Source organism: Salmo salar, chromosome ssa13, assembly GCF_905237065.1.
Source record: "Salmo salar chromosome ssa13, Ssal_v3.1, whole genome shotgun sequence".
Classification (NCBI taxonomy): domain Eukaryota; kingdom Metazoa; phylum Chordata; class Actinopteri; order Salmoniformes; family Salmonidae; genus Salmo; species Salmo salar.
The window spans coordinates 51044282-51060525 of NC_059454.1; the positions used below are offsets into that span (position 1 = coordinate 51044282).

Consider the following 16244-nt stretch of genomic DNA (forward strand, 5'->3'; position numbering starts at 1 on the left):
ATCATTAATACCTCTTAAACGGTGCGTGCAAAATTGATATAAATGACATTCTGATACAGCTGACGATAGTAAACAAGTTACACCCCTTATTTTTGTAATTCGGTATGGTATTTTGTTTTTGGAGTTCAAATGTAGTTGAAACATTGCTCTACGGCAATTACTTTAGTATTTTATGACTTTTTCAATTAATTTAATTGAATTATATGTAAAAAAAAAAAAAAAAGAAGAAGAAGAAGATTTGCTTAAAACTTCAGTAGCTTCTACCCCTAAGGATTTTCATGAATAAAGCCAACTGTTATTAGTGTTCAGGGACCTTTCTAGGCAATTACTTTTGTATTTTTTACTTTGGCTATTTTAAATGAAATATTTCTCATTATATGTAAAAAGAAAATACTTGCATAAAACTTCAATAGCACTTACATGAATACAACCAACTATTATTGGTTCAGGGACTTTGTCTGTAGAATCTACGGCAATTGCTTTTCTGTTTTTACTTTGGCTATTTTCAATACATTTCATTTACTTCAAAAATACTTTCTTAACTTCAATAGCTTCAACCCCAGATGACTTTCATGAATACAACGAACTGCTATTGGTTTAGGGACCTTGTCTGTACAATCTATTGCAATTACTTTTGTATTTTTTTACTTTGGCAATTGAAATGAAATATGTCTCATTATATGCCAAATAATACTTGCTTAAAACTTTAATTGCTTCCACCCCATATCACTTCCATACAACCAACTATTATTGGTTTAGGGACCTTGTCTGTACAGTCTACAGCAGTTACTTTTGTATGTTTTGACTTTGGCTATTTTAAATGAAATATGTCATTATATTCCAAAAATACTTACTTAACTTTAATAGCTTCCACCCCATATCACTTAAATTAAAAACACTTCCTTCAAACATCAATAGCTTTCACCCCATATGACTATCTGTTATTGGTTCCTCGTCTGTCCAATCTACAGCAATTACTTTTTGACTTTGCTATTTTTTTGTGAATTTTTGTTGACTTTACATAAAAGATACTTCCATAAAACTTAGCTTCAACCCAATATGACTTGCATATGAATACAACCAACTGTTATTGGTTGAGGGACCTCTTCCCTCCAATCCACTGCAATTACTTTTGGGGCTTTTTGACCATGTCAATTTTTTTATTCATGTTCATTTTATCTACATGACAAGTACTTCCTTGACTTCAATTATTTTCGCCCTGTATGACTTGTATGAATGAGTCCAGCTTTCGCTCCACTGGCCATTTCAGAGCAGTGTGTCACCATTTGGCTATCTAAAGAGGGGTCATAGTTACTTCCGCCCATTAGCCGCAGTTTATTGAAAAATGTCAATATAGCTTCTCAAACACATTACATATTGCTCTCAAATCAATTTGACATTGTTCAGCGACCCTATATGACATGTATATGACCTTGACATGTTCCGTTGAAGAGGTATTGACTAGTGAAGTCCAAATCTTTAATATAAAGCCAACTACACCGCACTAAAAAAGTGAGCATAATTTTGAGTATGTGTCAAGCATTTTTTTGATACATACATTAATGACTTCTTGAGCTTATCACACGGCCAAAACGGTTTACACTGCCACTTGACTTTTTCCATACTATCTGTTCCACTAGTAACTATAGCCTGGTGACTATTGTTAATTATAGAATTGTTTGATCATTAAAATGTTGGATAGCATACAGTGCAAGGACAGTGAAGATGGCCTTCCTGGGGATACTAGAGTAATGAAATGCTTTAGTCTAGTATTGCACACAGTATCCCTGTAATATGCAAGTTTATCAGTGAAGAATTGACCCCTGAATCTTGGCTGGCTTGACACACAGGCTGGGACACCAAGCAATGGGAGTTGCACTATCACTGTTTGCTACGCTGGTGTCAGAAGTGAGTGACATAGGAAACGGTGACAGGGCAACTTCTCTTGCAGGTCTTGAACCTGTAGGCACACTCACTAACCATTGCTCAAATAGGGTTAACCCAGTTGGAAGAGATTGTACGCTTTATTATCAAATCAAATTGTATTTGTCACATGTGCCAAATACAACAATGCTTACTTACAAGTCCATAACCAACAATGCAGTTCAAGAAATAGAGTTAAGAAAATATTTACTAAATAAACTAAAGTAAACCATATATATTTTTTAAAGGCCCTAATGTGTACAAGCTAGCGTAATAGCGTTGGGCCAGTAACCAAAAGGTTAACACCTGTCATTCTGCACCTGAGCAAGGCAGTTAATCCACTGTTCACCGGGTGCCGAAGACGTGGATGTCTATTAAGGCAGCCCTCCGCACATCTCTGATTCAGAGGGGTTGGGTTAAATGCGGAAGACACATTTCAGTTGAATGTATTCAGTTGTACAACTGACTAGGTATCCCCCTTCATCTTTCTCCGATGGCCTCACGTGCACCGTCCCGCTCTGACACCAGTGTAGCATATCGTGACAGTGCAACTCCCTCTTTCAGGTCTCGGACCTGGGTTTCCCACTTGGCCTAACTAGGCAACAAGTCTACCTAGGCAAGGGTCATTCCATTCATACAAATTAAGTTAGTGTGTCATCACACAGCAGGTTATTGTGGATAAGTATAATTTTTTTTGTATTTTCCGAATGTACAATAAATGGCAGCTTTACAAAGTTAAGTAGAACTGCTTGCTTACGTATGGTTGTACCACCAATGGAAATAGGCATTTTATCTGACAGGGTTTCCTGTCGCCTCCCCAGTTCTCCGAAGTCTTGAAAGAGCTGACACTATAGACTTCCTTTGACCTACTTCTGACTCATCTTAGAGTATCAAGAGCCAGCTTAGTTTTTTTGGTTGAATTCTGTCTAGGAAATTGGCAGATAGCTAGCTACAATGCCGCAAACATTTTGTGTTGATTCTCTTCGTATTTTTTGGACGTCACAGGCTTTTCAATATTTATCTTAAGTTATGTTTTATGATTGAGATAAGAACGTTCATTGATTTCAAATGAGAGATGCAAATGACTGCCTACACTTAATCATTTCAATTATTTTCAAAATGTGGTTCTGTGTGTTGGTAAGTATTATTGGAATCATAAAAATCTTGTGTTTAATGTATATTAGAGTTTTATTGTTAAAAATTCCTATACATTAATTAGGAAAATTTTTTTTTTTAAAGAATTGATGAATTGTTATTGGCCTGTCATAATGCTTATATAACACCATCATAACCAATACGTAAAGTGATATCGTAGCAGATTATTTTTTATAATGACAGACAATTATTTCATATATGATGATGCTTGAAATGTTTAGCATTTCATGTTTGGTGACAATAGTTGTCGTTAGTGTTAACAAGGCAGTGACGTGGAAGGCAATATTTCAATGACAGTGTTTTTACACTGTTACAATTACAATGTAGGCACTCTGACTGGCCACTTATGAAGTGTTCCCAATGATCAAAGTATCCTACATATTTGGAGATTTGACATCAGATCTTTAAAAACATATCTGATGTTGAAATCAGAGTATTGGTAAGGTAATTTAAAATATACACATTTATGTAAAGGAATATGAGTATAACAGTAAGCGCCACTAACATGTGCCACCATCATTAACAAACCTCTGTCTCGCCTTTGTCTGCCAGGTTTTGACGCTAGCCTGTCTCGACTCTACACAGAGTTGCACAGAAGAGGTGCTAAAAAATGACCCGGAAAGTAGCTGCAACAAATGTCCAGCAGGTAAGCAACACTGAGTAACACAATTAGAATCTGAGCATGAACAGAAGTGGAGCTCGTTAGCTCCAAACTACAGTATATTGTATTTTGCTGTAACTATGTTTACAATCTTGATGTTAAACAGTGGATAATTTTAGCCATTAAATTACAGTGCCTATAAAACAATGTTTCTGCATCTCTGGTGAAGCTACAAATACATTGTACTGTATTTCAACATGTCTTTCAGGCTTTCACAAAGAAACTAATACCTCCAAATGCAGAAAATGTATCGGCCAGACATTCACAGCGATAGTAAATGAACTGTCAACTTGTCATCGCTGTAAAAAATGTGATATAGGAGGTACGCACTCATTTTCAAGTGTCAATTTCTGGACCGCAGTGTATTAGTGATTGTTCATACACGTGTGTGTGTGTGTGTGTGTGTGTGTGTGTGTGTGTGTGTGTGTGTGTGTGGTGTGTGCATACGTGTAAGAAGAAAGTGTATATTTTTCCCCTTGGGAGTTTATGTTTATGCGATGGGAGTGAGCCTGAGACAGTATCTTCGCTGTTTTTGTGTCCTAGTATCTCAAGAGGAGAAGAAAGGTTGTGAGCCCAAGAGTGACATTGTATGTGGCTGCAAGGAGGGATTCTACCCAACGAACCTCAACAAGGACTTGTACTGTGAATCATGCTCCAAATGTAAAAACTGTAGTCTCTGTAAGTATAACACTTTTATGACCTGATAACATTCAAAATGTTGTGCAAACTGGATATAGTCCTGTTGCGTTCCCTGCAGCCTCAATAATAGGGCGGCAGGTAACCTTGTGGTTAGAGTGTTGGGCCAGTAAACTGAAAGGTTGCTGGTTCGAATACCCACGCCGACAAGGTAAAAAATCTGCCGCTGTGCCCTTAAGCAAGGCACTAAACCCTAGTTTGATCCAGGCATGCCGCACTACTGTGGCTGACCATGTAAAGCAACACATTTCACTGCACCCTTATTGATGTCACTTGTTAAATCCACTTCAATCAGTATAGATGAAGGGGAGGAGACAGGTTGGAGTCAACATAGGCCAGCATCCCTGTGGTACGCCTTCGACAACTTGTAGAGTCCCTGCTCAGACGAATTGATGGGGGTGGGGTGTTCCGAATGTTTTGTACCCTCAGTGTATATACTGTATATATATATACACTGAGTATACCAAACATTAGGAACACCTTCCTAATATTGCCTTGCACTCAAGTGATCGGGGCATGGACACTACAAGGTGTTTAAAGCGTTCCACAGGGATGGCCCATGTCGACTCCAATGCTTCCCACAGCTGTGCTAAGTTGGCAGGACATCCTTTGGGTGGTTGACCATTCTTGATACACATGGGAAACTGTTGAGCGTGAAAAAGCCAGCAGCGTTGGAGTTCTTAAAACAAACTGGTGCGCCGTTAATTAACATAAACACATTTAGCATCTTCTGGCTTCCACACCATAAGCCACTGATGCTGACCTTTGGAACATGTACATTTTAAAAAGTCTAATAAATCTGTGTAATGTAGCCTACACCTTCACAATAAATCCATAATTTATTTTAGACAGGTCTAAAGAAGCATGATATGAAGAAAATGTTGTCTATTTCAGAAGAACAGAATAGCATACTCTGAGTTGTCCTGAACTGGCTATGCCAATTGGCTGTGGGCAACACTAGTTCACACATTCTTATTTTCATTTACATTTACGTCATTTAGCAGACACTCTTATCAAGAGCGACTTACAAATTGGTGCATTCACCTTATGATATTCAGTGGAACAACCACTTTACAATAGTACATCTATATCTTTTTTGGGGGGGTGGGTAGAAGAATTACTTTATCCTATCCCAGGTATTCCTGACAAGATTTGCTTAGAATTTCGTGGCATTATGTTATATTATTTTATAGTAAGAAGAATACAATTGAACAAAGCTGAATAAAATAGAAAGGATACTTTCTCCTAACAATTTGAGGGAGTGCGCACATGCTGCTATTCTGTGTTGAGGGGTTAACAAAGAAATAGGTACTCCTATATGCTTAATTAGAGTTATTAATGTAACTTTAGTTGTTCTACAAACGTTGGGATATATGTTTAGATTTTTACTACATTATAAGGCTGCAACTTTGAAAAAAGTTGCTTGAAAGGCATGAGCTCTGTTTTTTTGCGCAGCCTGTACGCACTTCGTCATTCTCTCATTCAAAATTTGAGAAGCACTTGAAAATGCCTCGAATTTTCCGGCGGCATCCCCTTTGTGTAGCCATAATGCACCCTAAAAAAATCCATGCCTTTTGCAGCCCTTCTCCCAAAATGCTGCCTGCTCGAAAGCATCTCTCATCTCACTCACAAGGCTCTCCATCACGTGATTGGGTCTTTCTCACAGGCTACAAGTGAAGGTAGACACATCGGGGATGCAACTGTGCACGTCCTTATCCAATTCCGAGGTGCATGTTGAAGATATTGGAAGAACTGTCCACATTTACTTTTCGTCAGCGAACAAGATGAGTAGGCCCAACGAACAGCAAAAGCACAATCTACTTTCCCCCCTAGTGCAATAGAGAAATAAATATTCCAAACATAGCCTGGACAGTTGTGGGAAGCGATAGATCCCAAATTAATACAAACTCTAGCATTTAAACATTTATTTTTTTTACGAATGTTTAGCTTCAAATGTTGATAAACGATTTAATTTTTTACCTTTATTTTACTAGGCAAGTCAGTTAAGAACACATTCTTATTTTCAATGATGGCCTAGGAACAGTGGGTTAACTGCCTTGTTCAGGGGCAGAACAACAGATTTGTACCTAGTCAGCTCGGGGATTTGATCTTAGAAACCTTTCGGTTACTAGTCCAATGCTCTAACCACTAGGCTACGCTGCCGCCCCAAATATTAGGCTATTTCTATACATTATAAGCGCAGCACAATGCGCACACGGCAGTAGGATTTAAGCGCTAATGTTTAATTAGCGGGAAAATATCATTATCAAAAGTGACTACAAATTTTATTTTATTTTACCTTTATTTAACCAGGTAGGCAAGTTGACAACAAGTTCTCATTTACAATTGCGACCTGGCCAAGATAAAGCAAGCAGTTTGACACATACAACAACACAGAGTTACACATGGAGTAAAACAAACATACATTCAATAATATAGTAGAAAAATAAGTCTATATACAAAGTGAGCAAATGAGGTGTGATAAGGGAGGTAAAGGCAAAAAAGGCCATGCTGGCGAAGTAAATACAATATAGCAAGTAAAACACTGGAATGGTAGATTTGCAGTGGAAGAAAGTGCAAAATAGAAATAGAAATAATGGTGTGCAAAGAAGCAAAATAAATAAATACAGTAGGAGAAGAGGTAGTTGTTTGGGCTAAATTATAGATGGGCTATGTACAGGAGCAGTAATCTGTGAGCTGCTCTGACAGCTGGTGCTTAAAGCTAGTGAGGGAGATAAGTGTTTCCAGTTTTAGAGATTTTTGTAGTTCGTTCCAGTCATTGGCAGCAGAGAACTGGAAGGAGAGGCGGCTGAAGGAGGAATTGGCTTTGGGGGGCCTCAGAGAGATATACCTGCTGGAGCACGTGCTACAGGTGGGTGCTGCTATTGTGACCAGCGAGCTGAGATAAGAGGGAACTTTACCTAGCTGGGTCTTGTAGATGACCTGGAGCCAGTGGGTTTGGCGACGAGTATGAAGCGAGGGCCAGCCAGCGAGAGCGTACAGGTCGCAGTGGTGGGTAGTATATGGGGCTTTGGTGACAAAACGGATGGCACTGTGATAGACTGCATCCAGTTTATTGAGTAGTGTGTTGCAGGCTATTTTGTAAATGACATTGCCGAAGTCGAGGATCGGTAGGATAGTCAGTTTTACGAAGGTATGTTTGGCAGCATGAGTGAAAGATGCTTTGTTGCGAAATAGGAAGCCAATTCTAGATTTAACTTTGGATTGGAGATGTTTGATGTGAGTCTGGAAGGAGAGTTTACAGTCTAACCAGACACCTAGGTATTTGTAGTTGTCCACATATTCTAAGTCAGAACCGTCCAGAGTAGTGATGCTGGACGGGCGGGCAGGTGCAGGCAGCGATCGGTTGAAGAGCATGCATTTAGTTTTAGTTGTATTTAAGAGCAGTTGGAGGCCACGGAAGGAGAGTTGTGTGGCGTTGAAGCTCATCTGGAGGGTAGTTAACACAGTGTCCAAAGAAGAGCCAGAAGTATACAGAATGGTGTCGTCTGCGTAGAGGTGGATCAGAGACTCACCAGCAGCAAGAGCGACATCATTGATGTATACAGAGAAAAGAGTCGGCCCAAGAATTGAACCCCGTGGCACCCCCATAGAGACTGCCAGAGGCCCAGACAACAGGCTCTCCGATTTAACACACTGAACTCTATCAGAGAAGTAGTTGGTGAACCAGGCGAGGCAATCATTTGAGAAACCAAGGCTATTGAGTCTGCCGATGAGGATGTGGTGATTGACAGAGTCGAAAGCCTTGGCCAGGTCAATGAATACGGCAGCACAGTATTGTTTCTTATCGATGGCAGTTAAGATATCGTTTAGGACCTTGAGCGTGGCTGAGGTACACCAATGACCAGCTCTGAAACCAGATTGCATAGCGGAGAAGGTGCGGTGGGATTCGAAATGGTCGGTAATCTGTTTGTTGACTTGGCTTTTGAAGACCTTAGAAAGGCAGGGTAGGATCTGTAGCAGTTTGGGTCAAGAGTGTCCCCCCCTTTGAAGAGGGGGATGACCGCAGCTGCTTTCCAATCTTTGGGAATCTCAGACGACACGAAAGAGAGGTTGAAAAGGCTAGTAATAGGGGTTGCAACAATTTCGGCAGATAATTTTAGAAAGAAAGGGTCCAGATTGTCTTGCCCTGCTGATTTGTAGGGGTCCAGATTTTGCAGCTCTTTCAGAACATCAGCTGACTGGATTTGGGAGAAGGAGAAATGGGGAAGGCTTGGGCGAGTTGCTGTGGAGGGTGCAGTGCTGTTGACCGGAGTAGGGGTAGCCAGGTGGAAAGCATGGCCAGCCGTAGAAAAATGCTTATTGAAATTCTCAATTATAGTGGATGTATCGGTGGTGACAGAGTTTCCTATCCTCAGTGCAGTGGGCAGCTGGGAGGAGGTGCTCTTATTCTCCAAGGACTTTACAGTGTCCCAGAACTTTTTTGAGTTTGTGTTGCAGGAAGCAAATTTCTGCTTGAAAAAGCTAGCCTTGGCTTTTCTAACTGCCTGTGTATATTGGTTTCTAACTTCCCTGAAAAGTTGCATATCACGGGGGCTGTTCGATGCTAATGCAGAATGCCACAGGATGTTTTTGTGTTGGTTAAGGGCAGTCAGGTCTGGAGCGAATCAAGGGCTATATCTGTTTCTGGTTCTAAATTTCTTGAATGGGGCATGCTTATTTAAGATGGTGAGGAAGGCATTTAAAAAAAATAACCAGGCATCCTCTACTGAAGGGATGAGGTCAATATCCTTCCAGGATACCCGGGCCAGGTCGATTAGAAAGGCCTGCTCGCTGAAGTGTTTCAGGAAGCGTTTGACAGTGATGAGTGGAGGTTGTTTGGTCGCTGACCCATTACGGATGCAGGCAGTGATCGTTGAGATCTTGGCAGAAAACAGCAGAGGTGTATTTAGAGGGCAAGTTGGTTAGGATGATATCTATGAGGGTGCCCGTGTTTACGGCTTTGGGGTGTTACCTGGTAGGTTCATTGATAATTTGTGTGAGATTGAGGGCATCAAGCTTAGATTGTAGGATGGCTGGGGTGTTAAGCATGCCCCATGTCCCAAATGCGATTATGCATGTAATGTTTTATTATAAAGGTGCATTTGTATGGTGAAAATGATCAGCGTAGTGTCCAGAGCATGGAGGCGCTACCAGGAGACAGGCCAGTACATCAGGAGACGTGGAGGAGGCTGTAGGAGGGCAACAACCCAGCAGCAGGACCGCTACCTCCGCCTTTGTGCAAGGAGGAGCAGAAGAAGCACTGCCAGAGCCCTGCAAAATGACCTCCAGCAGGCCACAAATGTGCATGTGTCTGCTCAAACGGTCAGAAACAGACTCCATGAGGGTGGTATGAGGGCCCGACGTCCACAGGTGGGGGTTGTGCTTACAGCCCAACACCGTGCAGGACGTTTGGCATTTGCCAGAGAACACCAAGATTGGCAAATTTGCCACTAGCGCCCTGTGCTCTTCACAGATGAAAGCAGGTTCACACTGAGCACATGTGACAGACATGACAGTCTCGAGACGCCGTGGAGAATGTTCTGCTGCCTGCAACATCCTCCAGCATGACCGGTTTGGTGGTGGGTCAGTCATGGTGTGGGGTGGCATTTCTTTGGGGGGCCGCACAGCCCTCCATGTGCTCGCCAGAGGTAGCCTGACTGCCATTAGGTACTGAGATGAGATCCTCAGACCCCTTGTGAGATGATATGCTGGTGCGGTTGGCCCTGGGTTCCTCCTAATGCAAGACAATGCTAGACCTCATGTGGCTGGAGTGTGTCAGCAGTTCCTGCAAGAGGAAGGCATTGATGCTATGGACTGGCCCACCCGTTCCTCAGACCTGAATCCAATTGAGCACATCTGGGACATCATGTCTCGCTCCATCCACCAACGCCACGTTGCTCCACAGACTGTCCAGGAGTTGGCGGATGCTTTAGTCCAGGTCTGGGAGGAGATCCCTCAGGAGACCATCCGCCACCTCATCAGGAGCATGCCCAGGCGTTGTAGGGAGGTCATACAGGCACGTGGAGGCCACACACACTACTGAGCCTCATTTTGACTTGTTTTAAGGACTTTACATCAAAGTTGGATCAGCCTGTAGTGTGGTTTTCCACTTTAATTTTGAGTGTGACTCCAAATCCAGACCTCCATGGGTTGATAAATTTGATTTCCATTGATTATTTTCCTGTGATTTTGTTGTCAGCACATTCAACTATGTAAAGAAAAAAGTATTTAATAAGATTATTTCTTTCATTCAGATCTAGGATGTGTCGTTTAAGTGTTCCCTTTATTTTTTTGAGCAGTATATAATTCACATGTAATAGGCTAATATTGTCACCCTTCAGACTATTATTGTTTTAATCGTGTCTGTACTGCACATATACTAAATAATTATATGTGGGAAATTTGTTTTGATTAAGAATGGACCATTATCATGCACCTGTATCAAAACAGGGGCAGCGGGAAAAAAATACATGTCTTTCAGGGCAGCGGGGGGCTTGACTGTTTTGCATGCTATTTTGGCATTAATACTGTACATGTCACATATCACTTTGCAAACAATGTTCCAAAAAATTATAATAATACATTGAGTAAATAAAGCTGTATGGTCTCTTTTTTGCTTTATTGCGTAAGGCAGCTCCAAAATGCAGATGCTTCAGCCAAGCTCAGTGCTTTCTGTGGTGGTGGGGCAGCCAGCAAAAAATACGGAGCGTAGGTGTTGGTAATGTCTCAGGGTAGAGCTTGAAAATTCAAGCCCCTTGGGTGCTGCCATAGAGTTACATTAGAAGTGCCCACCCAAGAAGGATGAAGGTCATTGGCCACAGATAAATGACGTCAAATCATGTTCTATCTACAGTAGTTTTTTTATTTTATTATTATTTTTTCTCCATTTTTTTCTCTCCAATTTCGTGGTGTCCAATTGGTAGTTACGGTCTTGTCTCATCGCTGAGACTTCTGTACAGACTCTGGAGAGGCAAAGACCGAGAGCCGTGCGTCCTCCGAAACACAACCCAGCCAAGCCGCACTGCTTCTTGACACAATGCCCACTTAACCTGGAAGCCAGCCGCACCAATGTGTCAGAGGAAACACTGTACAGCTTTGATTGGACTGATCATGTCACCATCATACTTTCAAAATCTTAGCTAGCAGTCATCATCATGAATCGGCAATCTACTTTTTAATCCTTGTCATATGAAGAGAAATAATGAAGGGAAATTATAGATCAAACGCATTGGTGCTCATCAGGCATTGGACATAAACATTACACAAGTTGGAAATTGCAAATTCAACAATGACTGGTTCGGAAGGAATCAGTGGCTAACTGCAAGCATTGCAAAGCAAGCACTAGCAAGCAAGTCTCTTTTCCAAGCTTAAAATGATGAACATTCAACATCGGCCATGCTGTCAATGAAGCATGATTTGTGCCGCGCACAAAACAATTGTTGACTTGGAACTGCCAAATCTGACTTCAGTGAGTTCAAGACAACTGGAAACTCGGGAAAAATGAGCTCCGACTGGGAAAATACTTTCTGACAGGTCATCCAACTCGGAATTGTAAATCGGGAACTTGGGTTTCTTTCTAGAGCTACGACCTGAAGATCACTGATGTCATCATGATTCTACCTTGTTGTTTTCTGAGTTCCCAATTGTCTTGAAAGCACCATAAATCCAGAGAATGCCAGACTTTGATGACAAAGTTTGATGACAAAATTTGCCCTCGAAGGACTGCCGCGCCACCTTCCTGTTCAGGTGAGCACAGCACAACAAGGTGAGTCCAAAAATGTCTTGTATGCTGCTGCATAAATTATGTAATATGCCAGGGAGATAAAAATACTGTAGCTAAGAAAGTAATACTAAGTGTATATTGTATTGTAAGCTGTTAGTAGCCCATCTGCCTCACCCTAATAATTTGGTCCCTTTCCCCCTCATAACTTATCCCACTGTTCTGACTTGGTGGTGTACATGTAGCCTACAATCTGTTTTTTGAGAAATGTAATCATTGAATATTGTAAGAGCTTTCATTGCCTGCTTATATGCCCCCTTTATTTATCCTACGGTTCTGACTTGATGTACAGGGAGAATACTGTAAGAACCGGCCCATGTTCTGAATTCTGTCACTGTACATTTAAAAAGTGCTGAACAAATAGTTATATTGACTACATCCGTCCTAGCTCGCTCATTAATATCTTAATCAAAATTACATATCGCCTCTAAACCACATTTGTTTAAGCAAGTCAGCTATGTTTTTTTAAAGGCAGTAAATGAGGCTGAATGAACTGTTTCGCTGCCAGACAAGGCTCCGCTGATAGCCAGGTGTAGCAGTTTTATGTAGGCCCTAACAGTTTGTGGGCACAGTTTGTCACCGTTATAGTGCAATTAATGTATTGTTTAGTGCTGTCTAGTGGCTTTGCTAGCATGCATCCCACAATTATATATATTTTTAACACACCAAGATTTACATGCTAAAATCACCACTGATGTCATCTATAGCAAATGAAGGACGCTTTTCCCTGTGGTTTATTTTCATGCCAGCCAGGTAGGCTGTACTCCTGTTGTAAATATAAGCAATGTGCTTAATATTAGGAAAGTTGAAAATAAATATAGTAGGCCTAGCCTATAGATCCTCCTCTTTTCAGTAGAGGCCATCACTCTGTTTTCTGATGCAATTGCATAGCCTATTGAAGTGTTTGATTAGATTTTCGAATGCATTGATGTCAGAGTGATTAAAGAGACAATAGAGTGCTGAGTCCAGTTAGCAAGTTTGGTAGGCTACTAATGACCATCAGCAGCATCAGAGCTTGGAGAAACCTAATTACCATGACTAAATGGTCACGTGGACTTTGACTGCCTTCATGACTTGTGACCGCCAGTGTGGTGGCAATACTACATTTACATTTTAGTCATTTAGCAGACACTCTTATCCAGAGCGACTTACAGTAGTGAATGCATACATTTCATTTCATGCATTTGTTTTTTGGTACTGGCCCCCCCGTGGGAATCGAACCCACAACCCTGGCGTTACACACACCATGCTCTACCAACTGAGCCACAGGGAAGGCCGTCACTGCAACAGCCCTATGTCTGACACCAAGTACCATACCCTGTTCAAAAGCACTTAAATCTTTTGTCTTGCCGATTCACCCTCGAAAGACATACATACATAATCAACGTCTCAAATGTCTCAAGGCTTAAAAATCCTTCTTTAACCTGTCTCCTCCCCTTCATCTAAATTGATTGAAGTGGATTTAACAAGTGATATCAATAAGGGATCATAGCTTTCACGTGGATCCACCTAGTCAGTCTATGTCATGGAAAGAGCAAGTGTTCTTAGTGTTTTGTATACTCAGTGAATAGAATGTATTTTAATTTTATCCCCTCACCTCTCAAAGAGTGACAGATTAGTGAAATGGCCAGGTTTTACTGTATGTGCACTGCTTTCATGTCCTTGACCAAAGACCTCATTTCATTTTCTCCATGACATTCATTGAATGTTTTAAAATAACATGTTAAAATGTAAGCAGTGTCAAAACTGGAAGGAATAAGAGAAACAATGTTTTTGAATGAACAAATATGTGTTCACGATGAATGTGTTCATGATACTGTCTATTCTCAGAATTGTCCTTGTATTTTCCCTTCAGGTTCCGTGTGTAAGTCAGACTTTAACAAAGACGAGTTGAAGCGATGCCAACCATGCCAAACGTATGACCACCAGATTCCAACTTCTACAATATTTATACATTTAGTAAACCGAACATATGCACCACCCTTTTTGTTTAGCTCTGACAATACAATATTCTGTAGTAACAAGGAGTAATGCTCACATACTTTATAGTCTCACCAAACCATAACATTTTGACACTGGCAATGACCATAGAACATCATTGAATTTTTTTCAAATCAGCTCAGACACATTTAGATTGTTTCACATTGAGACCTTGATTGTGTCCCAAATAGTACCCTATTCCCTATATAGTGCACAACTTTTGATATGGGCCCTGGTCAAAAGTAGTGCAATATATAGGGAACAGGTTGCCATTTGGGATGTATCCCTACTATTTAGCAAAACCCCTCAAAACCCATAGTTATTTTGATGTAGACTTGATATCCCTGAAATGACTCAGCCATGGGTTTTAATCCAGTGTACTAGAGAATGAACGTGTTCTGTTGTTGACACACCAAGAAAGCACAGTTATTTGTTGGATGCTGCTGAAAGATCAATCAGATCTTGTAATGGCATGCATTGAGGTCAGTGGGTTGAGACTTCCCCTCAAAGCGGAGCGTTATAAGATTTATAAGATCTGAAGTTACTGAACATCCTATGTTTCTGAGGTACTCTCGGGTTTCTGATAGTCAATGTTCTAAAGGCACACTCACGCATCACAGATACAAGATACATTTTCAACCCTTTGGATTTCAGTAAAAATCATAACTACTGGTAGTCATAGATGTGACACTAAGATTGAGGGGTTGTACAGTGGTTTGCGAAAGTATTCAACCCCCTTGGCATTTTTCCTATTTTGTTTCCTTACAACCTGGAATTCAAATGGATTTTTGGGGGGTTTGTGTCATTTGATTTACATAACATGCCTACCACTTTGAAGATGCAAAATATTTTTTATTGTGAAACAAACAAGAAATAAGACAAAAAAACTGAAAACTTGAGCGTGCATAACTATTCACCCCCCAAAGTCAATACTTTGTAGAGCCACCTTTTGCAGCAATTACAGCTGCAAGTCTCTTGGGGTATGTCTCTATGAGCTTGGCACATCTAGCCACTGGATTTTTGCCAATTCTTCAAGGCAAAACTGCTCCAGCTCCTTCAAGTTGTATGGGTTCCGCTGGTGTAAAGCAATCTTTAAGTCATACCAAAGATTCTCAACTGGATTGAGGTCTGGGCTTTGACTAGGCCATTCCAAGACATTTAAATGTTTGACCTTAAACCACTTGAGTGTTGCTTTAACAGTATGCTTAGGGTCATTGTCCTGCTGGAAGGGCAACCTCCATCCCAGTCTCAAATCTCTGGAAGACTGAAACAGGTTTCCCTCAAGAATTTCCTTGTATTTAGCGCCATCATTCCTTCAATTCTGACCAGTTTCCCAGTCCCTGCCGATGAAAAACATCCCCACAGCATGATGCTGCCACCACCATGCTTCACTGTGGGGATGGTGTTCTCAGGGTGATGAGAGGTGTTGGGTTTGCGCCAGACATAGCATTTTCCTTGATGGCCAAAAAGCTCAATTTTAGTCTCATCTGACCCGAGTACCTTCTTCCATATGTTTGGGGAGTCTCCCACATGCCTTTTGGCGAACACCAAACATGTTTGCTTATTTTGTTCTTTAAGCAATGGCTGGCCACTCTTCCGTAAAGCCCAGCTCCGCTGTGGAGCTTTGCAGCTCCTTCAGGGTTATCTTTTATCTCTTTGTTGCTTCTCTGATTAATTCCCTTCTTGCCTGGTCTGTGAGTTTTGGTGGACAGCCCTCTTGTCAGGTTTTTTGTGGTGCCATATTCTTTCATGTTTTTAAATAATGGATTTAATGGTACTCCGTGGGATGTTCAAAGTTTCAGATATTTTTTTATAACCCAACCCTGATATGTACTTCTCCACAACTTTGTCCCTGACCTGTTTGGAGAGCTCCTTGGTCTTCATGGTGCCACTTGCTTGGTGGTGTCCCTTGCTTAGTGGTGTTGCAGCCTTTCGGGAACAGGTGTGTATATATACAGTTGAAGTCAGACGTTTACATACACCTTAGCCAAATACATTTAAACTCAGTTTTTCACAATTCCTGACCGTTAATCCTAGTAAAAAAAT

The 16244-nt window shown here is 41.1% G+C and overlaps 1 protein-coding gene and 1 non-coding gene across 2 annotated transcripts in view; one reads left to right on the forward strand and one right to left on the reverse strand.

The window, feature by feature from the left end:
• Positions 1–2692: 2692 nt before the first annotated feature.
• LOC106567387 (tumor necrosis factor receptor superfamily member 1A) overlaps positions 2693–16244 on the forward strand; it is a 38788-nt gene continuing 25236 nt past the window's right edge. Inside the window, exons 1-5 of the mRNA XM_014136568.2 lie at positions 2693–3060; positions 3631–3724; positions 3948–4061; positions 4283–4417; positions 14074–14134. Of these exons, the coding sequence (XP_013992043.1) occupies positions 2992–3060; positions 3631–3724; positions 3948–4061; positions 4283–4417; positions 14074–14134 (473 nt within the window). The 5' untranslated portion in view covers positions 2693–2991. The remainder of the gene's footprint in view (positions 3061–3630; positions 3725–3947; positions 4062–4282; positions 4418–14073; positions 14135–16244) is intronic.
• On the reverse strand, positions 13417–13495 carry trnat-ugu (transfer RNA threonine (anticodon UGU)). The gene has a single exon. It is a non-coding gene; the product is annotated as a tRNA-Thr (tRNA).